The sequence below is a fragment of the Psittacula echo genome, assembly GCF_963264785.1.
Source record: "Psittacula echo genome assembly, chromosome: 11".
Classification (NCBI taxonomy): Eukaryota; Metazoa; Chordata; class Aves; order Psittaciformes; family Psittacidae; genus Psittacula; species Psittacula echo.
In genome coordinates this window covers 2,919,521-2,943,544 of record NC_137746.1, presented here as the reverse complement: position 1 = coordinate 2,943,544, position 24,024 = coordinate 2,919,521, and the positions used below count along the sequence as shown (strand labels likewise).

General features: G+C 51.3%; 1 protein-coding gene across 1 annotated transcript in view; it reads right to left on the bottom strand.

Annotated features, from left to right (window-relative positions):
* Positions 1-3,891: 3,891 nt before the first annotated feature.
* The window catches only part of TCF7 (transcription factor 7), a 61,401-nt gene continuing 41,268 nt past the window's right edge, over positions 3,892-24,024 (bottom strand). The window contains exons 4-11 of the mRNA XM_080626885.1: positions 18,341-18,473; positions 15,582-15,672; positions 12,266-12,352; positions 10,346-10,456; positions 9,564-9,726; positions 9,242-9,349; positions 8,015-8,063; positions 3,892-4,099 (exon numbers count right to left, since the gene is read on the bottom strand). Of these exons, the coding sequence (XP_080483011.1) occupies positions 4,020-4,099; positions 8,015-8,063; positions 9,242-9,349; positions 9,564-9,726; positions 10,346-10,456; positions 12,266-12,352; positions 15,582-15,672; positions 18,341-18,473 (822 nt within the window). The 3' untranslated portion in view covers positions 3,892-4,019. The remainder of the gene's footprint in view (positions 4,100-8,014; positions 8,064-9,241; positions 9,350-9,563; positions 9,727-10,345; positions 10,457-12,265; positions 12,353-15,581; positions 15,673-18,340; positions 18,474-24,024) is intronic.

Genomic DNA, 24,024 nt, shown 5'->3' with positions numbered 1-24,024 from the left:
GTTCCAATCTGTGCTTCGGGTGCACCTGCTGCTCACATCTGCTTATTCAAGCCTTTGTGCTCCTGTGCCTATGGGGCAGATTAGATACTGTGTTGTCAGGGGGCATAAAACACTCCAGTGCTGGGCCATAGAGTCCCAGACTGGTCTGGATTGAAGGGAAGTTAAAGCTCATCCAGTCCCAATACCCTGCCAGGGATACCTTCCACTAGAGCAGGTTGTTCCAAGCCCTGTCCAGCCTGGTATTGAACACTGCCAGGGGTTTCTCCAGGGATTGGGAAATGCTTGGCTCTTCCCATCTAGAATTAACTGGAGAATCCTCCTGACTTCACTGGTATTTGATAGCAGTGAGAAGGAGGGATCAGACTATGGAGAGCAGGGACTGCTTGGGAAGCTCCATCTGTGACCCAAGGTCCCATTACACCAACCCATATTTCTTCTTAGTCTTGGTTTACTACTTCAGTCCTACCCATTGAAGCCTGTTAGCAATTATCCTAGAATCTATTCATACAAAGAATGAAAGGGGGGGGGAAGCAACAGAATCCTCTTAACTTCCAAGAAATCATTATTTGAGAGGTTCAGATCAGAACTCCCAGTGGCCCATCTCAAAGAGCCACTCTGGCAGTTACTTTATTTATAAAGCTATAAACACATTTTGAACATAAAAGCCAAAACCGTACAAATTCAATGAAGTAAAAAACTTACAACAAGTGGTGGATGTCACTGGACAAATGAAAGTACAGCTGCAACACATTGATCCCTGCTACATACATACAGTGCTTGTACTTGGCTTTAATGAAGTGGTACTTCCAGGACTTGTACATTCAAACTGATTTCAGGAAGTCAAATGATGGATTTAAGTTAGAGTTGAAATTGCTGTGAAAAGAACTAAAAAAGGGCAAAGTTTTCCTTCTGTTAAAAAAAAGAGCATTAACACAAAGCAGGAACACTTCATAGGGTGTTTCTAAAGACACTTTCTGGCATTACTCCAGGTAACTTTGTTTTGGTGTTGGGGATCAGCCTTGGGCTGTGTGACAGCTCTTGGTCACTGTTTTGTCTTGGCGATGGGCAGCTTAATGGTCTCTTATCTTGTGTGTTTTGGAAGGTCTGACCTCTGTTCTCAGTTACACCAGCCTAAACTGAATGTGCTGCAGGGCACCGAGGGGCAGCCTAAGCTTAGCCTGCAGCACTTGGGAGCAGAGGGCAGCTCAGTGTGCCCATGTGGAGCAAGCACAGGTCAGAACACCGCGGGCTCGGAAAGCAGATGTAGCTGCTCCAGGCTGTGTGTGGAGATGCTGCCAAGGGCAGTGGGATTCACTGTGGGGATTGGGTGGGAATTGGATGGGGTAAAGGGGCTCAGAGGAGGCTGTTGTAAGGATGGGCCCTGAGCCCCTGTGGAGACTGTGACCAAAGCAGCCTTGGAATGAGCAGGTGAAAGCCCTAGTGAGCTGACAGGGGTGAGGGCTGCTCCTTGGCTAGGGATGCAGGTGAATAGGTCTGGGACTTGCCCCTCAATTCCCACTGGTCTTATTTATGCCCATTTGCTTTTTCTCTTATTCCTGCCTTTGGTGCTGACTTGTTTTATAGAATCTCAGCCTGGTTTGGGTTGGAAGGGACCTTAAAGCTCATCCAGCTCCACCCCCTGCCACGGGCAGGGACACCTTCCACTAGAGCAGCTTGCTCCAAGCCCCTGTGTCCAACCTGGCCTTGAACACTGCCAGGGATGGGGCAGCCACAGCTTCTCTGACAACCCCATAATACCAATTGGGTAGTAACTTACAACAGCTTTACACCAGTGTTGGGTTAAGCTACGCTGCTGAGGCTGCTTTGTCCTCTGTGGTGTTTGCAGTGGCTGATGCTTCGACAGCCCCATACACTGAGGGTCTCAGTGACAGGCTGAGCCAACGCTATTGTTCTGTAAAGCAACTTTTGGGTGTGTTTTAAATATAAGTGATAAAAAGAGACTTTGGGGGGTCTGGGAAGAGCCTGAGCAGCAGCTCCATGTTCAGCACTGGTGCCTGCTCTTGTCTAAGCTGGCAAAGTAATGTAAACCAGAGCACGGAGCTCCAGAACTCACCACCCCTCTGAGCGCAGTCAGTGCATCGCCCAGTGTATGGCAGGCATGGGGTCAGGTAATGCTGCTTCCCTAAGGGTTAAAATGACCCTTTCAAGCTTTAAAATAACTCTTTTAAGCTTTAAAATGCTTCTTTCAACCACTAAAACGACTTCATCCTGTTCAGATTTGTGCAGGAGCTTTCATTCAGTGCTTCTGAAGTTACATTTACACAGGAGAGGAATAAAGCGACAGGTTCAGATCTAAACTAAGACTGGACTTAAACCCAACTCTATGCTACTCTAAGCCAAACTACCTAAATAAAGGGAATAAACCCAAAGCTGCTCTACAGACTAATCCTTTTCAATCTTTGAGGCATAAACTGGTTTAAAAAGTTCTGTTTAGTCCAATGTAAAAAATTTGGGTTTGTGGCTTTTTTTTTTTTGCATTAAGAAAAACAATATAAAAATAATTTGTACTTTATAAAGGTCATAAATTTCTGCAGTTCTACAACAATATTACTACATAATTTGTGATCAGGACTTTAAACCCCAGTAAGTACAAAAACCAGACCCCCCTCTCCCTCTGTGTGGTGTTATTTATCCCTTCACTGGTCTGGAATCTCTTTCAAGGAGGGGATGATTTGGGCTGGACTGGGTGTGGGGAGTCTGTAAACCCAAAGGAAATCAAGAAGTGATTGGATTCATTTGGGCTTGAGATGGGGTCAAGTTGATCTCAGCCCGGCCACAGCGGGGTTGTGTTGGTCAAGCTCAAACATAAATAGAACACCAGAAAGTGGTGAAGGTTTTCAAGCTGGAGAGGACACACTGAACCTCTGGCATTGTCCTGAGGCTGGAGGGAGGATCTTGTGCAGATCCAAAAGCACAGGAAGGGGATTTTAGGAAGTTATCCACCAAAGCATCAACAGAAGGGCTCTGAGGGTGCCTGGAGCAGGAGCTGCTGGACTCTGCTGGGGAGAGAGCTCCAGGAGGACTTTTAGGCTTTGCCCAGCATCCAGGGAGCCGTGACCATGATCTACAGAGGACAACCTCTGTTAGCAGGGGAGCCCCTGCACAGCCCCTGCAGTGAGTGATGGGCCCTCAGCCCTGCCAGCTCCTTCTGTGCTCGGTGCTCCCCTTCCCTCTGTCATGCTCATGGAACACGTCTGCATGAGACCCGTTACCTGTAACAGCACCTTGGAAACGTTCACCTCCTCGTCTGAAACGCTCCTTTTCTCTATTATCTGGTCGGATCACAGCCGGCATTACTACACTGAGTTTCAGCTTTTAAAACTGCTCCTATTCCAGCTTTTCCAGCTCCGTGGTGAAACGGCTACGAGAGATCTGTGAGTGAGTGACTACACTTGGAAGCAGGGAGCAAAGCCAGTGTTAGGGTGATAGCACCTACCATCTACTGCAGCAAGCTGGGGAGGTGGGCTCTGCTTCCCACCAGACCTGGAGATAATGCAATAAAAGAACCAAAAACCCCCAAACAAAGAAGAAAAGCAGCACAGGGCAGGGACAAAGGCTTGTTTACTCATCAGCACTTTAAATCTTGGCAAGTTCTCATTACCTTTTGCTTTGGAGACCACTTTTCTATCGTTAAAACCTCTCCCACCCCCCAAAAGAAATAAAAACTAAAGGAGTTTTCCAGCATCCTCAAGGCATCCCATGTCCTAACCCTGCACGTTCTACAGTGCAATGGGGAATGTGGCCTCTGGTCCTTGGCAGTGGGCACTGAAAGGAGGTGCCCGGGGGGGCGCGGGACTATGTCCCCGTGGAGGCCACGCAGCGTGGAGGGGACTCTGTGGGCGTCCGTCTGGAGGAGCTGGAGGGGGGCTGGAGGTGAGCGGAGCCGGGGAAGGGGTCGGGGTGATCTCTGTGTGCGGAGTCAGCGGGGGCTGCGAGCTTGTCTGAAGGGAAAGCAGAGGAGATGCATTGGAGTGCGTCCAGAGGAGAGGGAGGGGAGTCTATAGCACTTCCATCGGAAGAAACTGGGCTGGCACAGCGTCCTTCTCCTTGTAGGTACCGAATGCACTTCTTTTTCCTCCTAGGGACAGTGGAGAGAGTTATCTGTGAATAAAGGGCGAGTTCAGGGTCATACACCAGACACAGAGCAGCGATCGGGACCTCCCCGTCCAGCGCCCCCCGCCCCCGGCCCGGGGATCGCCCCTCACCGCGGAGCCGGGGCTGTGCTGCGCTGCGACCGCCAGGCGGCGCTATAATAGCGGCCCAGCGGCGCGACTTCGCGGGGATGGGCGGGGGAAACGGGAGTAAAAAGAACAGTAATAAAAGTCATATAATAAAGGAATAAAAATAAAACTATGAATAAGCGAATAAAAATTAATAATAAAAATGAAAAAAATAAAAAAAGAATAAAAATAAAAGGTAATATAATAAAAATCGAAATAACGGAAGTCAAAATAATGAAAAGCAAATTAATAAACCCCCAAAGAATCAAAATAAAAGCAATAATAAACCCCAAAGCAATAATATCAATAATAAAAATCAAAATAAGGAGGGTGCTGAGGCACAGGGTGCCCAGAGGAGCTGTGGCTGCCCTATCCCAGGCAGTGTTCAGGGCCAGGTTGGACACAGGGGCTTGGAGCAAGCTGCTCCAGTGGAAGGTGTCCCTGCCTCTGGCAGGGGTTGGAGCTGGATGAGCTTTAAGGTCCCTTCAACCCAAACCACTCCATTAAACCTTAACCCCTCCTGCCCATCCAGTCAGTCCCTCACACAGCCTCACTTTGCCTTCACATACTCTGTGCTGAGCTGGTGTTTCCCTCTCTTGGTGTGACAGATCTTTCACCCACTACGGGTCCTCGAGCATCTCAAGGTAGTTTTAAACAAAAGAGCTCTCAAGATGTCACTGTAACAGCAGCGAGGGAACAATTCCTCTGCTGGGGCTGGTATTAATGACTTTACAGCTAAAGCAGCTAAAGGCACATCCTCCTCCCACCCTGCTCCCTGCCTCTGTGTCTCATTTGAGGGAAACAGCTCAAGTGGAGAAGTTGCTAATGCGGGCACACACCTTTCTTTGATCTTCCTAATGAAAACCCAGACCGTGTTAGAATATGTATTAACTGGCCCAGTATTAAACATGACTTTGCACTGGCTGTGAACAAGGGAAGTGCTGTTCTGCCGGCAGTGTCATCGTTAGCCGTGGTGACCCAATTAAAGTGATATGAAACATGACAGCGCTGCTGAACCAAGTATTGAACTCATGGGCTGTAATTCCCTGGAGCAGATGAGCCCGAGGAGAAGCCGTTCCCCAAAGACATCCCAGGAGAAGCTGCAGGATGGAGAGTTTCAGTGATGATACCAAACGATCTGATTTAAAGTAATAGGGGGAAAAGGCTGATGTGGTTGCTGTTAATGAACCAGTCAGTGGGCTAAGGCTGATGTGGCTGTTACACAGCTAAAGGGATTTAGCTGAGATGCTCTAAGGGCTGCAGCAGCTCTGCTCTGGAGCCAGGCTGAGAGAGCTGGGCTGGGTCAGCTGGAGAAGAGAAGGCTCCTGAAGGGGAGACCTGAGAGCAGCTCCAGTGCCTAAAGGGGCTGCAGGAAACCTGGATAGGGGCTTGGGACAAGGGATGTAGGGACAGGCCAAGGGGAATGGCTTTAACCTGCCAGAGGGGAGACTGAGATGAGCTCTTAGGCAGAAGCTCTTCCCTGTGAGGGTGCTGAGGTGCTGGCACAGGGTGCCCAGAGAAGCTGTGGCTGCCCCATCCCTGGCAGTGTTCAAGGCCAGGGTGGACACAGGGGCTTGGAGCAAGCTGCTCTAGTGGAAGGGGTCCCTGCCTGGTGAGTGGAAACCTCCTCAGTAAATCCTGCACCTCTGCAGGTGACCAGAGCACACAGGACCAGAGCCCTTCAGCCAGCAGCAGCACAGTTAGTACAGGTACAGGGGAATTGCAGAACAGCCGTGACTGACCAGGGTTTGAGAGGCAAACGTTAAAACACAAAAGCAAGCCGAGGTCTCCGAGCACTTCAGCAGCTGTGTTAATGGGGAAGCAGCACAGAGGAGATGCTGGATTCAGAGCTGAAGTGAAGGCAGAGGCTGGAGAACTGCCGCAGAGCTGCAGCAGTGCTCTGTGCTGCGGGATGGGGCATTGCTGCGTGTGTGATGGGGTCCCAGAAACCCCTCTCTGGACACTCAGTGACTTGTTAAAGGACCTCATTAGTTAAATAAATGGTGTTTGATGACATTATCCTGTGTATAAAGGGTAAGCATGGAGAATTGAAGCTGCATGGGATGCTGTGGCAGCTAAGACCTAAGCTCACTGTGCCAGCAAGGCCAGTGGTCAAGCACTGCTGGGACTCTGCAGATGGTCAGATTTGGGTGGACTCAACGATTTCAGTCACTTCAAGCTGCAGAAGCACATGAAGCAATACTTTACTTCCAGCTTTTGCTATAGTTTTATTGTCCCCTGGCCATGTCCATTCCCTACAAGCCAGAGGCACAGGGCGCTTGCAAACTGCCTTGCTTGAGGCTTTCCCATCCCACCCATGGTGGGTACTGCAAAATTCCAGCATCAAGAAGAGCTGGATCTTGAAATACATGGTTAGCCCCAGTATAAACAGGAAAAAGAAACCCATTAACAACTCACTGCTGGCCCTAGGATCCTATTTATGTGATAGAGAATCTCTAACAGGAGATGAAGAGCCCTGCATCAGAGGTTTCCACCCTGGAACTAAGCTTTTAAGACCAGGGAAGTCCATCAGCCGAGGAGCACATACAGCATCCTGCCAACATTACCCTGGGGAGGCTGGGTACAAACCCCATGGAGCAGCCTGACCCTGGCAGCCTGGACAACAACTGATGGTGCCCAGAGCAAACCCCATCCCGCCTGGCCGGAGCAGCAGCAGGACACACGGAGCCGAACCCGCTCGCCCAGGAGCACCCCAGCAGGAGGAGATGCTGATACACACCTGCACGGGCCGCACCAGTCCGTTTGTTGGTTGAGGCCAAAGCGAGCTCTGCATTTCTTAGGAGAGGCAGGATCTGAACACAGAAGCATGCGTGGCGGAGAATGGGCAAGGCAGAGGCACAAAGAGGAGGAGGAGCAGGAGGAAGAAAAGAGGCAACATCATTTTAGCCACTTGAACACACGACTCACAGACTACAACCCACGTTCCTGTAACAGAATGGAGCCAGCACCAACCTCTCCTGGAAAAAAGGCATTGTTAGGCAGTAACAGTGATCAGTGCTGGCAGCTGGGGAAGGAGGCTTGGGAAATGGCCTCAGCTGTGGCAATACGGGCAGTTGCAGGCTCTTCACATTTCTTAAGTCTGGAAAAGCTTCCAAATCCCAGAAGTGCTCCCTGCCCCCTGTGTCTGCATTCTTACCTGCTCCCTGCCTTTCCAGCAGTGACTAAATGGGGCTGCCAGTGAGCTCAGACTGTGCATGGGAAAGAAGAGGAGGAAACGTTGCAGAAGCAGGCTGAAAGCAGAGTTAGTGCCAAGGAGACCCAGACATGGGTTATTCTACTACTCTGCCCCCCCCACCATTCCCCTTCCAGTTTTAATGGAAAATCTATTTTCCATGGCCTTTCCTAAAGTGCGGCAGTTTGACTGTGTAATTATAGGGCTCATCCTGGTTTTCTCTAGTGCTGTAAATGGGATTTGATCATCATGTGTCAGTGATCATTTGATCAGTGCTGGACTCACGCTGCCTCTTTCAGTCACCACCAGTGTCCTGTTGCGTACAACCAGCAGCTGGGTTTCAGTCCACAACAGGTGAAATGATCGTATCACAGGCAAGACATAGAGATGGATACTACCCATGTTCTCATTCAAACTTCTCTATGGAAAAGTCACAGAAGTGTTAATTTGCTGCATCTTAAAAGCCAAATAAAGGTGTATTTCTTTAGTTAACTTGGGAGAATAGAAGAAAACACGGTAAAACACGACAACTGCCTTGGATTATCCCCTGCGAGGGGGTACCGAAGCCACATGCATTTACCTGAGTTGGAATCTTGCTGCTTTTCCCGTGTTCGTCTCTTCTTTTTCCCCTAGGGAATCAAAGGAAAGGCTGTTTAGGCCATGCTCTGAACCAAGGGTGCTGCACATGGGTTTTGGGGTGGACTGGGTTGCTGGGGAAAGCTGCTGCTGCCTTTAATGTGGTGCCTTACACCCAAACAGGAATTGCTCCATAACATAACCAGGAGGAGCGTTCCACATTTACAATGGGAAAGAAAGCTTTGGGAAATCCCCAGAAATTAACATTTAAATACTGCTTCTCTATTTCAGTCTTTGTACAGCTCTGGACCCATCTCTCATTCTTCTTGCTCCTGTCACTAACAAGAAACCCCACTTATTTCCCCAAACTGCCTCTGATTCACAACACACAACTACTCCCCTCATCTCCTCATGAGCTTATCATGAGGGCAGAGCAGCACAGGAGCAGATGCGGCCTGTGTGGAGCAGGCAGCTCGCAGGGCTGCCTTTGACCTCTGACTCTGTCTATGACTTCTTGTGGTTTGAGTGAAGGTGGAAAGCTCTGAGCTGCGGTGAGCTTTTTCTTCAGTGTGGGAGCAACTGTATTTCCTGCCTGATATCCGCATCATGTGCTGCACAAGTGACCTACATTCCTCCTCCTCCTTCCTGCTCGAGCTCCAGAGAGAAAAGCATCTCTTACAAGAACCACAAGACTCGAAGCAGCTTCTTGCCAGTGCTGGGAGAGCCAATGGGCACCTTTGGAGCCCACCATCCTCTGGATGCATCTTCTGGAGCAAGGAACCAGCCCTTGCCAAGAGGAAGGATGCTACAGGATGGAGATTTCCATGGAGGGTGTACTTCGTCTTGGATGATGATGGTGCCTTGCTCTCATGATGCTGCTGCCCTCCAGATGTGTGCCCATTGATGTTGCCACATTTGGTGCTGCTCTAAGGGCAGCTCTAGGAGGCATCCAGCACTGATCCTGCAAAGCTGCATACAGATGCTGAGCTCCTGCTCTGTGCTTGTAAGGAGGCAGGGACATTGTGCTGCTGCAGAGAAATGCAGGCTTGGGGTGTCCCATGACCTCTGCTCTTTCTGCACCATCTCTGCCCTCCTTTTGGGGTGGTTTTGGTCTGTTTTGGCATTACCGGGGACAGGCGGGTTGTTCGGCAAACCCCAGTTGCCAGCCCCCCACCCTGGGTCATTGCAGCCCAGGCCATGGGGAGGGGACCCGACCGCAGCAGCCACTCACATAGTTGTCCCTGGCAGACCAGCCGGGGTAGAGCTGCATGTGGAGCTGCCGTTCCTTGCGAGCCAGTTCATAGTACTTGGCCTGCTCCTCCCGGGACAACGCGTGCCACTGCAAGGACAAGTGACAGTGAGATATGGCTCCATTGTCCTCCCCCCGCCCATCCCACCACAGCCACCCTGCTCCGGAGCACGTCTGACTCCATGTGTTTAAGGGATAAGAGCACCCAGTTTTGAAAGCAAGATGATTGTTATGTGCTTAAGAGCAGCTGCAAGGGATGGGGATGCTGCACTGAGGTGATGGTGCTGAGCCCCCATGTCCTTACCCTCCGCCCCAGGATCTGGTTGATGGCGGCGCTCTCTTTCAGGGTGCACTCGGCAATGACTTTCGCCCGCATTTCTTTCATATACAACATGAAAGCATTCAGGGGCTTCTTGATAGTGGGCTTCTTGGCTTCCTTCTCTCTCTTTGGTTCTGGTTGAGGTTTCCTTGGTAGGACCAAAGGAGGAGCTGTCAGCATCAGGTGCCTCCAGCCTGGCTGCCTGGTGGCACCAAGCTCTAAAGACTCAATACCAAACCAACCCAATGGGGGGGCCTGAGATCTGCACCCTGGACACGTGCTGCTGCCTGATGCAGGCAGAGCTCAGTGTTCATGCACCCTCCTCCCCATCCAAGCATTAACAGGGGTAAATTAAATGGGTATTAAAGCATTAATGCTATTGAGCCCTGCTGGCTCAACTTCCAGCTTCTCAGGGGAGAGCTTCTAACAGTATTCCAATAACTAAAAAGGGCTGACAAGAAATCTGGAGAGGGGCTTTTTATAAGGGCAGGTAATGATAGAAAAAGGGGAATGGCTTTAACCTGCCCGAGGGGAGACTGAGATGAGCTCTTAGGCAGAAGCTCTTCCCTGTGAGGGTGCTGAGGCGCTGGCACAGGGTGCCCAGAGAAGCAGTGGCTGCCCCATCCCTGGCAGTGTTCAAGGCCAGGTTGGACACAGGGGCTTGGAGCAAGCTGCTCCAGTGGAAGGTGTCCCTGCCCGTGGCAGGGGTTGGAACTGGGTGAGCTTTAAGGTCCCTTCCATCCCAAACCATGATCCTATGAACTCACATGTTCCGGTCATAGTGCTCCATCTCTTGCTTGCCAGAGTGGGGCACGATGGCGGGGTGCGGGATGCCGGTGGTGTGCATGCCAGAGCCCAGCATCAGCGGGTGAGTGAACCTGCAACAGAGAGCGGGTGAGCCGGCTGGGAGGGCTGTGCTGGGAATGCTCGGGATGCTGGGGCAGCCGGAGCGGTGTCTCACGAGCTGGCACTCCGACGAGGCAGAAGCAGACGGGAAAGCAAAGGACATGGAAAGCAAACCCATGAGTGCTGCGATGCTGGTGTGGGGCAGGCAGCTGCCCACCAGCCCCGGGTTGCCCCCACTGCTGGAATGGGGCTGGAAAGAGTCTGGGTGCTGCCATGAGGAAACCAGCCTGATCAGGAGCCAGCCTGACTGAGATCAAGGGTGCTTTCAACAGTGGTTTCAGCTACTCAGATCTCTGTTGTTGCAATATCTTATGAGCACTGCAGAAAGGAACAACAAACTCAACCTAGGTTTGGATGGGAGAGATTAGGACCACCCTGCACCTTTCTTTTAACAGAAGTAGCATGAGTCTGAACATGAACCAAACTGCAACTCTAGGAGGTGCACCTTCCCTAAGCAGCGCTCTCCACCAACACGGCTCTGAGATCATGAGAGGTCTCGCTAGCTTTCAGGCTTCATTAGCTCCCTCAAGAGTTTCAGAGGGTAAAGCCAGCGCAGGCAGCTTTGCCAAGCTTGCCACGTTATGACTGCAGCTTGAGATGGCAGAATTGCCCATGGGAGATGAACTGTTCGTTAGATATGCTGGCACAAAAAGAAAAGCTGTTTAATTGACTCCAGCAGCACAGTCTGATCCTTATCTGACCAGGTGTACTTTCAGGGCTGCAGCAGGGCTGCAAACCCCATCCCAAATCCTGCAAGCAGGAGCTCCTGTACTGGGCTCAGAAGGCTGATGGCCTCCAAAGGGAACCATTAGCTCCTTTCTAGCCTTCATGCACCAGTAAGGAGGGCTGGCAGCATCCCTCACCTCTGATGCAGGGCTAAGAGGCTGCCTGGATCCAGGGATGCATGGATGGAGGTTTTTGCATGGCTAAGGGCTTGCATGGCTAAGGGTTTGCATGGTTTTCCTGTGGGAAACCTCTGCTCATGGCTCTTCAGGACAACACAAAGCAGAAGCAAAAGCTGCTGTGTGAGCACATGTGGCGCGCACAGGCATCCCTAGTGCTGCTCACTGGGACATCACTGGGCTCTGGGTGTATTTACAGAGGGCAATACTTGGTGCTGGGTGACCACAAACTTGCAGCATGAATGGTGCTGTGCTACGTGGCTCAACCCACCCACTATTTAAGGCAGGTTGTGTTGCGGGGCCACGTCCTTGCAGGGAAAAGCAAGGCAGCGACATGGCCATCTCCTGCTGACCCCTTCGCATGTGCAGGGTCCAGCCCATGCTCTCTGCCTGAGGATGGGATGGGGAAGGTAGAAGCTGCACTTCAGTCTCAGAGAGCTGACTTGTGCTGATGGGAGGATAGCAGATCACTGCTTGCTGCCTGTCCTGCTCCAAAGGCTGAGGGCAAGTATCACAGATCAGTCCCCACAGAGCAAAACTCAGTGGTGTGGCAGCACGGATATATTCAGGCTTAGGGTTGTGACAAGGAGCAAAATCCTGAGCAATGGATCTCACCCCTTTCTCCCAATACTGAGCTGAAGACAGGGGTTTCTGCTTTGTTTTGACTTGTGCTGATTAAACCTCAGTCATTGTGCACCTCCTGGGATGCTCCATGTTCCCCTGAGCACCCTTTGGACCAGACAACGCCTAAAACCTCCTTCTCTTCCCATGGTTGCCACGGGAAGCGCATGGCCGTGGTCTGCTGCAAGCTCCATTGCACACACTGCAAGCTGCGAGCGGGGCCGAGCTGCTGCCCTGTCTCACACAGCTCATACTCACCTGGAGAAAGAAGCCCCAGCAGAAAGCGCTGACGAATACGGCTGCCTAAATCCACATGACGGGAGCGGATAGACAGACTGGCTCTGCCTGGGATCGGGAAGAAAGAGTCTATAAAGTATCCACAGCTACGTGGTGTCTCCTAAAGATTCTCTTTGCTAAGGGAACTTGGAGCACCGATGCCCCAGCTCTGACTGGTGGGATGCTCCTGGGCTTAAGGGGCAGGATTTGGACTTTATTTTGGGAGAAGCTGGGCCTCCCTGCAAAGGTTGGATCCAAGTGACCCCCCCTCCATCCCTGATGCAGTAACTGCAGCACTGAGCTTATCCTGTTAAAATGCAAAACACAGAGGTGTGCTGAAGGATTAGGACGTGGCTGTCATACAGAAGGAGTTGCTTCAAAGACCACAGTTAGACCAGAAAACCCTAAAGCCTGGCCAGAGCCTCTCTCTGTGTGATGCACAAGAGAGTGCATGGTCATGGGCTGCACTGGGAGGACGCCCAAGGACAGGAATGGAGATTAAGTACCTTGCCCGTGCTTTATAAATCCTCTGATTTCCCCAGCGCATCATTTTAAGGATGCCTATCATTTTTAAACACACCAAAACCTCAGTCCTACCTTTCTTTTCAAAGCCATTTCATACTGGGGACCAGGCAGGTACCAGACTGGAGCTGGAAATTACTCTTGAGGTAGTAAAATAACTATGCAGGAAGTTCCTTGTTGTTCCCAGCAAGGGAACCCCCCTTTTTTTCATATGGAGATAGCTCAAAAATACCCAGGCTTGTTCTGCAAACCTGACAGAAGATGCTCCCAGCCTAAAACTGTGCACAGAAACTGGGGTGCCCAAGGAGGGCACGACGGGCATAAATCCATGCTGATGCTCATGCTCCCTTCAGCCAGCCTCCACAGAGCTATGCTTAAGACCAGCATCAGCTATTTTCAGCTCTAACAAGCAATAAAAAAAGCCCATTATCATTAAGTGCAGTGCCTTGCAACGAGCTCCTGGATGCCAGGGATTTTTCCGGGCTGAAGATAGTTTCTGCTCTGAAGAGGAATAATGACAGGCCCTTGAGCTTTGCTGGGGAGGAGGGTTTCTGTTTGTGCTGCTCCGGGAGCTGCTGTGTCTTGGCTTGAGTGGATCTGTGTGCAGGAAAGGCTGTGTTTACACCCTGCCAGGCAGAAGCCCTCTCCCACCCCTCAGATGTCGGTGGGTATAAACACCCCAACAAACAGCCAAGTGCTACCCTGCACTGGGAAGCTGAAATACCCTTTGAAGTCAAAGGCGGCTGCCCCAGGGCTGAGAAAACACTCGGAGCTCATCCAGAAGCGACACACGTTACAGCAGAGCTGGGATGCAGGGATAGAAAAGGGCACTGGCGGCTTCATCCAGCCTGAGTCTGACGTGCAAATGAATGCAAGTGCTAAACCAGTCCCTAACGGTTGGGAATGCGTGATTATGGCTGTGTCACCTGGTGATGGGAGGGGAAAATGACACGGGATGGGCATGGAAGGGCTGCAGTGGCATTGGCACTGCTTGGAGCGAGTGAGGGACACAGTTCACAGGCTCCTGGGTGATGTTTGCAGCCAGGCTCCCGTGAGCAAAACTCACCTGACTGGACTTGGAGGCTTCTATCTGACTGTCATCCCAGCTAGTTACAGAGGGTGACTGCAGCTCCTCCTGAGCGCTCAGGGAGAACAAACCCCATTTGTGACCAGATCCTGGAGGAAAAGCTGCTTCCTGCATGTGGCACAGGCTAAAGCATCCCCAGCACAATCATCCTGCACTCAGCCCCTGCTGCCTGCTGCATGGGGGTCAATGCTGCCACAACCCTTCTATGCTTTGGTGCTTCTGCACCCAACCACAGTGAGCCTCAGCTGAGCACTGGGCACATCAGGAGTGGTTCTGGGGCTCTCTCCATAAATCTGGGGCAGGCAAAGGGGTAAGCAAAGGCTCTATTACAGACACGTGTGCTTTGAGGTGCTGCTCTCTGCTCCATCAGGCCATTGGCTGCTTTACTGTATCTGCTCTATTAGTCACTTCTGAATGTGTCTGACGAGGTTGCTTGAGGATGCCAAACCCCTGCAATCGTGGAGCAGCTCTCGGCAATGCAAAATCCCTCTGACACCAAGCAACCGACCTGTGCAAACCAGGCTTCCTTCCCAGGGCTGCCCCCAGCAGCATCCCACCCCACGAGTGGACCTTGCATTTGGCAAACAGGCTCCTTCCTCACCCCCAGCTCTTGCTTTCATGTTATAGCACAGTCACCCCAGTGCTTGTTTTTCCTGAGGATGAATCACATTGTATGAGGAGTTAAATCATCGCCCAAGAGTAGCAGATTTAGCACAGAAGGCGAAATGTAATCTCTTTGAAGCCAAGCTCTGTATCAAAGGCCTCAGCCTCTGTTTCCTTGTGGTTTAATATCTGGAACATGAGATTCATAAACAAAACAAACCAAAAAAGCTAACATTTCACTTTGTGTTTTCATACACTTCGCCTCTCCCATTCTGCAATACCTGCTTGTACCTGGAGGTCTCTGCTGGGCTTTGCTGGGGATCTGCCTGCCCCACAATCACCCTCCCCATATTCTCCCCCTGTCCTGGCCACCCCAAATTGCTGCCTGCAGCCACCAGGCTCTCCGCAAGCCTCTGCAAGGCCCCTGTGTCACTGATGTGCATGGAAGTTCACCTGAAGAGTAGCAATGCTCACATGGCAGCGCCAGACCAGCTCCCTCCATGTCCTTACCATCACGGTGATAAAAGCCAGGGGCAATGACCACAGAGCACAAACCGATGCATTTTTAACTCATGGCCCTGGGGCAGGTTTCCCAATGGGCTCTGCTTTGTGGGATGCTCCCCTGTGTGCCAGGCCCTGAGAAGCACTGTGGCTGAGCGGATGGAGCACCCCACTGGATTACCCTGTGCCAGTGGCATGCTCAGGGAAAGCACTGTTTGTGCTGAAAACCCCAGTGAGGAGAAAATTACCTCCTACTCAAAAAGAGAGGCTTTTGTGTAATTAAGAGAGGTGGGTAGAAAGCTCTCCTTGGGTTTCCTAATCTGCACAGGCAGCTAGATATAAGGCAGGAGACAGTTTTGAATCAGGCAGGTTGTAACCCTGCTTCAAGCATACCCCAGCTGGGACAAAGCCTTCAGCCTCTCCAGATATGTCTTTAAAAGAGCTCTAAATCCTGCTCCCCACCATGCAGCATACGGGAGGGATGGAGCCAGGTGAAAGCACCGTGGAGGTTACAAAGAATGGCTGCACATGTTTGTTCCTTGCATGGAGCAGCCAGTGGGGCTGGGGCTGAGCCCCCACACTCACCATCCCATCGACGGCGTGATCTGTCCAACTCCACCGGGAGGGAGGGGGTAGAATCCAGGGATGTCTGAGGTTTGGGATGGACGGTGCACTCCTGGGAGAAGGGAGAAGGGAAAAGGAGGTGAGTTGGACCCAGCACTGTGCTCCCCAGTGACCCAAATGGCTCCTGATCCTCTGACTGCTCCATCTACAGGCATTCATAGGCAGCAAGGAATGCATGTGAAATAGCTGTCTGCAAGCAGCAGGATACTGTAATTGCCCTTTTTATTGCTGTGGTTCTCTCTGTGGGGATGTGGTGGGTCATCCATGTTGCTGCAGAATCACAAACACTCATAATGTGATGGAGAAGGCAGGTTTGCTCCTGCACAAGCAGCATCCCTGCTCCGGGCTACCCTGAAGCCGAGCAGCAGCTTGCTTTGGTAAGGATTTGATGGACTCCAGACATCCCTGTGCCCTTCCAGAGTGCCTCTTCAGGGGCATAACTGATGGTCAAAGCCATTCCTACACCCCTTTCAGTCATCACCTTCCTTTCCACCAGTCATCCCTAAGACCCCCCAGGAATGGCCAGTGGGGATGCTCCAGCAGCATCTTTGCTATCTTGACTCTAAACCATGAGTCCTTGTTCAAAGCAATCATTTCACAGGCTCTGTGGGTGCCAAGGAAGAGTGGAGGTGGGTACGGTGCCAGCTGGGAATTCACCCTTCACTCGGGGAATCCCTGTGTGATCTTCAAAGCTGTTGGCACGGGTGGCATGGCCAGAGGAGACAGCCACAGCACCTATTTGGACTTGAAAACAGCCTGGGGGCTGTGGGTGGGACTCAGACAACCAGCAAAAGGAGCCTCCAGCTAAGCCCCAGATTGGAAACTGGAGCTGAGCTCTGCTGCAGCATCCTGTAATGCTGGCAGCTACAGAGCCTCTGAGCAAATAGCATGTACAGAGATTGTCCAGCAGCTGTCCTGAGCAATAAATGCATTGAATAAATGGGTGAGTAGTTGCAAGCAGTTTAAGCCTGGATTATTCTCCTGAGTGTATTAATGATAAATGATGATTTAGGAATGACTCCAGCAGATTCCAAGCATCTTATTAGGAGGCAACTAACATAAATATATAACCAAATTGAAAGGAAGATTAATAGTATGAGATTTATGTACAGCTGTGCTCAAGTGGGATGCAGCAGCCCACTGAAGGTCAGACAAATCCAGCCTCCACATCAGGCAGCTGCCTGGATTTCCTGGGATTTGCACCTCCAACAAGTTGTGTGAGCCACAGCACCAGTTCTTCTCGCTGGCCCAGTGGCTGGGCACCAGCCACTGACTCAGAAGATCCTGCCTGTACTTCCTTGTCTGCGTGTCCTTGGGCTACTGTGAAATACTTTAAAGGGGTGCTGTGAGAATGAGTAGATGGTGACTCGCAAGCGCTTGCACTGGCTGATAATGGGAGAGATTTCAGGGATGAAAACAGAGATGGGATACATCCAGGATGAGTGGGGAAGGAAACCTTCAACCCAGCAGTGCAGGGATGGGGCATGCAAAGTAAGCAAGCTGCACCACAGAGGCAGGTCCCAGCTGAGGATGATGGTCTGAACCTCTTCACAAACAGGACTGGGGATGTCTCTGGGATGGACAGACTCCCCCCGCCCCTATAAATGTACAGGGTAAACAGGAAAGGGGAGACTGGAAAGAAAACCAGGAAGTGCCTGGGTATCTCTTACACTGGACCTAAATCCTCCCCATCAGCACCCCTGATGAGCCCAGGATATGACCTCTGTGTTCAGACCATGGATAATTCAGCCCGTCCTCCAGCCAAGAGCATCCTCAATCCCCACTGTTTTATCAGTGATATTAACTCATTGAAGCTGCTATCTCTGGGATAGTTTGGATCCAAACCTTTGCCTTTGCCCACATCACAGCTGTTCACTTTATGCCTGTTTTCACACTGATTTCTGGGCTGTGATGGACCCTGAATCCCTTCCTGAATGTACTCTGACACAAACCCATTAATTCACTTGCTTTCGCATGAAATCAAGACTGGGTTTGTGCAGAAATGTGGGTAATCTGAACAGATGTTGAAAGATCCTGTTGCATTAACATAAAGCTGAGATAAGTTTGATTTTACACTCAGCTTGCCAGTAACGCACAAAGGACAATGGGCTGGGGTGAATTCCTGTGCACTTACCTATAATTCACAATGCAGGGTTTACCCTCGACCTACTGTACTTTCCTTTGCAGCCTCACGAGCCAATTGACGTGTCCTGCACTCACACAGGAACCTGAAGAGCCAAACTGTGTGACAACCACATAATGTGTGGCTACGGACACACACATGTAACAATCCAGTCAGCTATCAGACACCCATCCTATTTAGTCAAAATATTTCCTGTTTCAAGCATTTATTTTCTCAAAATGACAACCTGACAACAGTTTGGGTATGAGTCAAAGGAAAGATTACTTTCCATTTTCTGGTTGACTCTTACGCATCATCTCGCAGGCTCTGCTCTGGTCCCAAGCTACAGGACAGCTTGCACAGAGAACTGAGCACATTTGATCAGCAGGGTTGGGGTTTCTGATGTCAAACTCCTCCTGACCACGATTACAAAGCATTGCCAATAAGCTAAATAAACTCCTACTGCTGAGCACTGCCCCAGCTCACCAAAGCTCTTGTCGTCTCCCATTGATTTGGGAGCAGGAAGGTGACAGCCTTGGTCTCAGTGGTCCCCAGCACTGTGCCCTCCCATCACACAGGTCCCCAGTGATGCCATTACCTTGCTTCTGGTTGATGTCAGCGGGCAAGTGGGGCGAGTGGGAGCCGTGGCTGAAATGGTCATTGCTGTAAGGGATGAGCGGGGTGAGCGGGTGGACTCCGTGCGACGGCTGCACAACAGGAACCTTGTTGGACTGCAAGACACAAGGAGGGAGAGGGCTCAGAAGCTGTCAGACTCCGTGAGCAAGGAGGGACAGAGCCCTCTGCAGTCCTGTTGTTACAAGTGAGGCTGGGAATTACCATAAGTCCCCAGTGACTCTCCAGGACAAGGCAGAGAATGAATGCTCTTGCCCACTTAAATAAACACTATAGCTTCCTGCAAGAAAAACCAGTAAATGAAGCAATGACAGCAGCTGAAGACAACTGCATGGGTAGGGGGAAACCAGCTCCAGTCACAGAATCACAGAATCATGGAATGGTTTGGATTGGAAGGGACCTTAAAGCTCATCCAGTTCCAATTCCTGCCACGGGCAGGGACGCCTTCCACTGGAGCAGCTTGCTCCAAGCCCCTGTGTCCAACCTGGCCTTGAACACTGCCAGGGATGGGGCAGCCACAGCTTCTCTGGGCACCCTGTGCCAGTGCCTCAGCACCCTCACAGGGAAGAGCTTCTCTAAGAGCTCACCTCAATCTCCCTTCTGGCAGGTTAAAGCCATTCCCCCTTTCCAAAACATTTCCAGTATCTTTTATTCAGGAGGAATGCTACAAGCACGTTCCCCAATGCACTGCTCTTGTTTTCGCCCTTGTGCTATCACAGGCTAATCTGGACTTTCACATCCTGCACATTCACTCTGAAAGCAACGCTTGGGCTTTCCTAACCAGGACTGGGAGAGCCACGCTGAGGGCAATGCCTTTGAGAATGGGATGTGGTCACCCTTGGGATGAAATCCCCACGGGTCCAGGCTCTGGCAGGAGGACTGGAGGGAGCTGAAGCAGTGCTGGGGATGCAACAAACCCCCTTGTAGCTACTCCTGGTTACACATGGCGAGGCCATTGGAACCCAACATCATTGTAAAAGGCGCTTTTTGGTGAACATAATGCGGAGTATTCCTGTGTGCTGGAGGAGAGAGGGGGGAACTGTGCAACAGAGCTGCAGAGCTGTAAGGAAAACACACACACACACATGCACACACACACTACTGCCTCTGCCAGCCTCCTCGCCTCCAGCGTCTCAAGCTGCTCCCTACATGCCCGGTTTCGCCCATGGTTGCCTTTAAACCCAAATTGGCTTTGCCTTGGTGGTGGAATGTTAGGATTTGTCCCAGATAAAAACAGAGAGAGGAACAGGACCGACAGCACCCCAAAATAGGGAGAAAATGAGCACGGACCAGGTACAACAGCTCTGCAGGGCTGCGGGTATTCCTGGCCAGACCTCTTGTGTCCCACCAGGACATCTACAGAGGATGTGCTGTGTGGCTTTTGGCAAGTCATTTATGATCTATAAAAGGAAGACTGAGGAAAACGTGGGCCCTCTCTGGAAGGAAATGAGAGGCCTGGTTACCCCAGAGAAGGCTGAGTTACTCAATGACCTTTCCGCTTCAGTCTTCCCCAGCAAAAGCTCCAGCTGCACTGCCCAAGTTACAGAAGGCAAAGGCAGGGACTGGGAGAATGGAGAACAGCCCTCTCTAAGAGAAGATCATGTTTGAGAACATCTAAGGATCCTGAGGTGCACAGGTCCACAGGACATGACAAGATGTATTCGTGGGTCCTGACGGAACTGGTGGATGTATTTGCTAAGCCGCTGTCCATCGTAACTGAGAAGGTGTGGCACACGGAAACCAAGGATGTGACTGATTGGTCACATCCAACCCAAACCATTCTATGATTCTATGATCTACCTGGACTTGTGCAAAGTGTCTGACACTGTCCCGCATGACATCCTGTCTCTATCCATGGAGAGACATGGATACGATGGATGGACCACTCAGTGGATAAGGAATTGGCTGGATGGTTGCAGTCAGAGACCTGCAGTGAGCAGCCCCGTATCCAAGTGGAGACTAGTGACAAGTGATTCTATGATCTCTCGGCTTGATTCAGGGGTGCCTTTCACTTTGGTAATGATTCTGCTCAGGCAGACTGAGCACACAATGCCAGTTGGCTTTGGTGGAGGTGGAGCGGCCAGAGCTGATGGCTCTGGAGGACCTGTCCTGGACCTCTCCTTGCTGCTCTGAGTTGGCTGCACAGCAGCCCAAGAGCCCCCCGCAAGTCCTATGTTTTGCATCCCTACTCCAAGGAGGAAACCCATGAAGCGGAAAGGAAAACAGACCGATGGAGATGCTGCTTTACATCTGTCTATCCCACAAAGGCTGCTCATGCAAATAAAAACCAAGAGGCACGAAGGTTTGCATTTAAGCATGAATGAAAACCCTAATCCCTGATGCTTACCAGGTGTAGATTTACAGCGTACAGCGGGATACTGGGAATGTGACCCCTCTCCCCAGCACAAACTGGGGTGGTACAGTCCTGCAGCAGGGCCACGGGCTATGTGGGTTTCCCATCAAGAGTGGCTCTGGGTTGGTTCCTGCTTAGTTAAATACACATTTGGAGCTCTGAGCTTTTACTATTCTTGCCCACGAAATGAGATGAAGAAGAGCTTTTCAGTGATATTCCTAAAATTAGCCATGGTTTAGCCTATTTAAGAGCCAGAAAGCCTAAATTAGGGATATGCAGTTCTATGTGTACATTGTACCGTGACACTGGAGCAGAACGAGCTCGATGCTAAGCTGCTTTGCAAACCTTGGCTTAAGCATTTCGAAGTGGGGCAGATCTTTCCTCCCCATCTGCACCATGCCTGATCCAACGCACAGCACCAGCCACCAGCCTCGCTGTCTGACGACTGGTAAACAGCTTCTGGAGCAATGACAGAAGACACAGACCACTACAAAGGCAGCTGAACAGTCCTGATATTGATCCACAGGATACCTCAACAGTGAAAAGCACAGAGCACGTGTGGTTACAGCAAAGGCACGGCCTGTCCTCCTTCTCCATCAAAGCAGAAGGTTGTTAACTTGGCAGTACAATAGATTGCAGCTCAGTTGCTTGGATTTCCCATCAGTTCAGATGGGAAACAAGATGTTGCACCAGTAAGAAAAGCTGCCCTTTCCCATGTCCCTTTTACATTTACTCTTGCCTTGCTCATTTTCTCCTGTTCTTTAAAGGCATAAAAAGCTGTTGGGGAAGGATGCTTAGGAAGGAGGAAAGACAAAAACTTCTGCAGGAGGCTATACATCCACTTCCCACTTCCTCCATTAGGGAGTTTGTTACAGGAATCCATCACCCACTTGAACCAACCAAGGAAAAAGGCAATGCTGCACAAAGATCTGGAGAAACAGAGAAAACTCCTTCAGTGTTGATCCCTGGTTTAAACACAGCTGCTAATGGTTATGGTCCATGGCTACGTCTGCATCTCCTGGCTGGCACCAGATGTGCTGTGAAATCCTACCCCATTTACAGAGATCTGCATGCCAGGGAAATAGAGTCAATTCCTCTTCTTTCACAAGGTCTAGATTTAATTCCTGCAGCACACGAACTTTGAAGAGGCTTTTCAAAGCTCGAACCTACCAGCTGACAATATCTTATGCCATCGAGATAACCTGATGTGTTTTCTGCTGAGTGGACTGATTAAACTTGAGGGCATTTGTTTAGTGTCCTCTCAGCAGGTCCCCTGGGAGGATGTGGGGTGGTGCTGGCTGGGACACTATGGGAATATGCTGTGGTTTGGTGAAGCATCCTCTTGCATCTCTTCCCCAAAGCTGTGTTTCAATACAGCTCAGAGCAGTGGTGATGGAGCTGCTCACTACCCACACACCCAAAGTAACACAGTGCCCAGCATCATGGCTCCAACCCCGAGTCACCCCAAGTCATCTGCTGTCCTTCAGCTGCTGTGGAGGGACCTGAAAGGGCTCTGAGGACAGCTTTATCTCATCCCTCCCAGCAGAGCCCTTTGAGAGCAGGTTGGGGAATGAGCTGTACCACCTCAGCCTTGCTACAGAAATGAAAAGGCACATTTACAGCAACACCAGAATGGTATTTCCAGGGGGGATGGAGCTGCAGAATGGGGTTTAAAAGCCTGGATGGACTTCTCCTCTCAGTTCGCTAATTGCAACTGCCCTGAGTGCCCACCTCCGCAGTGAGGGATGTCCACCCGGGCTGGAGCAGGCACTGATGCACTGATGCTGCAGTGCGTCACCAACCAGTGTCATCAGCCCCCATCAACCTTGCTGAGAAGAACAATAACAAGAAAGGCCTGGGAGGGATCCATCCCCCATGGCACTGAGCACCCTGGCACACGTGCTGCGGACCGAGGATCGCGCTGTGGTTTGCAGCTGATGGGGTGAGATGAGTCACAGCACTTTCAAATTGCCCCACACTGCCAGCCCCAAACATAGTGGCTTGAAATAGCTGTGGGGCAAGAGGCCTGGCTGGGGACAGGAGCTCAGCCTGGCGGTTGTGCCACGCTGGTGGCTGTCACTGACAAGGCAAAGGGAGGCTTTAGCAGCTTGAGAGCCCCGGCTGTGCCTTGTGTCCATCTGCTGGGTGCAGCCCCTGGAGCTGGTCCCGTCTCAGAGCAGGGGGATGGATGGGGTGAGCTCTGAGCACATAGAATCATAGAATGGTTTGGGTTGAAGGGACCTTAAAGCTCATTCAGCTCCAATCAGGCAAGGACACCTCCCACTAGAGCAGCTTGCTCCAAGCCCCTGTGTCCAACCTGGCCTTGAACACTGCCAGGGATGGGGCAGCCACAGCTTCTCTGGGCACCCTGTGCCAGCGCCTCAGCACCCTCACAGGGCAGAGCTTCTGCCTAAGAGCTCATCTCAGTCTCCCCTCTGGCAGGTTCAAGCCATTCCCCTTGTCCTGTCCCTACAGGCCCTTGTTCAAAGCCCCTCTCCAGGGTTCTTGTAGCCCCTTTAGTTACTGGAAGACTACTCTAAGGTCTCCCTTTAAGGAGCCTTCTCATCTCCATGCTCCCCTGCCTTGCTCGGGTGCCTCAGGGGTGGAAGCGCAGGGTGCAGCACACATGCTGCAGGTCACATTCCAGCCCTAAGTTACCCCAAATGTGTTTGCTTTGACGTCACTTCTCAGACAAGGTGAGATGAGTCGACGTGCTCGCTATGAAAAACAAAACCTACAAAGTTTTGCTGCTGATGATTCAAGGAGGAATTCATTCCTTTTCACTGCAGAATTAGTCACTGTGCCACAGAAAGAATGGTGTGAGGTCAGGCTGCATCGAGCATGCACTGCTGCTGGGGAAGGTGCCTGTTACTGGGGGGCCTGGGCCTTTTGATCCAACAATCAATCCAAATTAGCCATTAGGGATGTGTTATTAGAGACTCTATCAGGTGCATCCCACAGCATCGGGTCTGCTCCTGGGAGGGCTCACAGGGCAATGCCATGACCCAAACCCAGCTCTGCACAGTTTCAGGGTACCTTTGAGTTCTGGCATCCCCCAGCTCAGGGCCCCAGCCCGTGTCAGCAACACCTTCACCCCTTGCATCCCCGTGGTGTTGCACTGGGAGATGCTGTGGTAAAAAGATCACCCTGAGTACACCCTGCAGAGGGTTTGCAAGCGCCGGGGCTGGAGCGCGTGCTCAGCACCCGCCGGGCGCAGGCACCGTCGACTCATTTCTCATCTCAGGCAGCTTTCTTCTCTTTTCTCACTTTTGCTGCAGCCCCATGGCCCCGGCCCG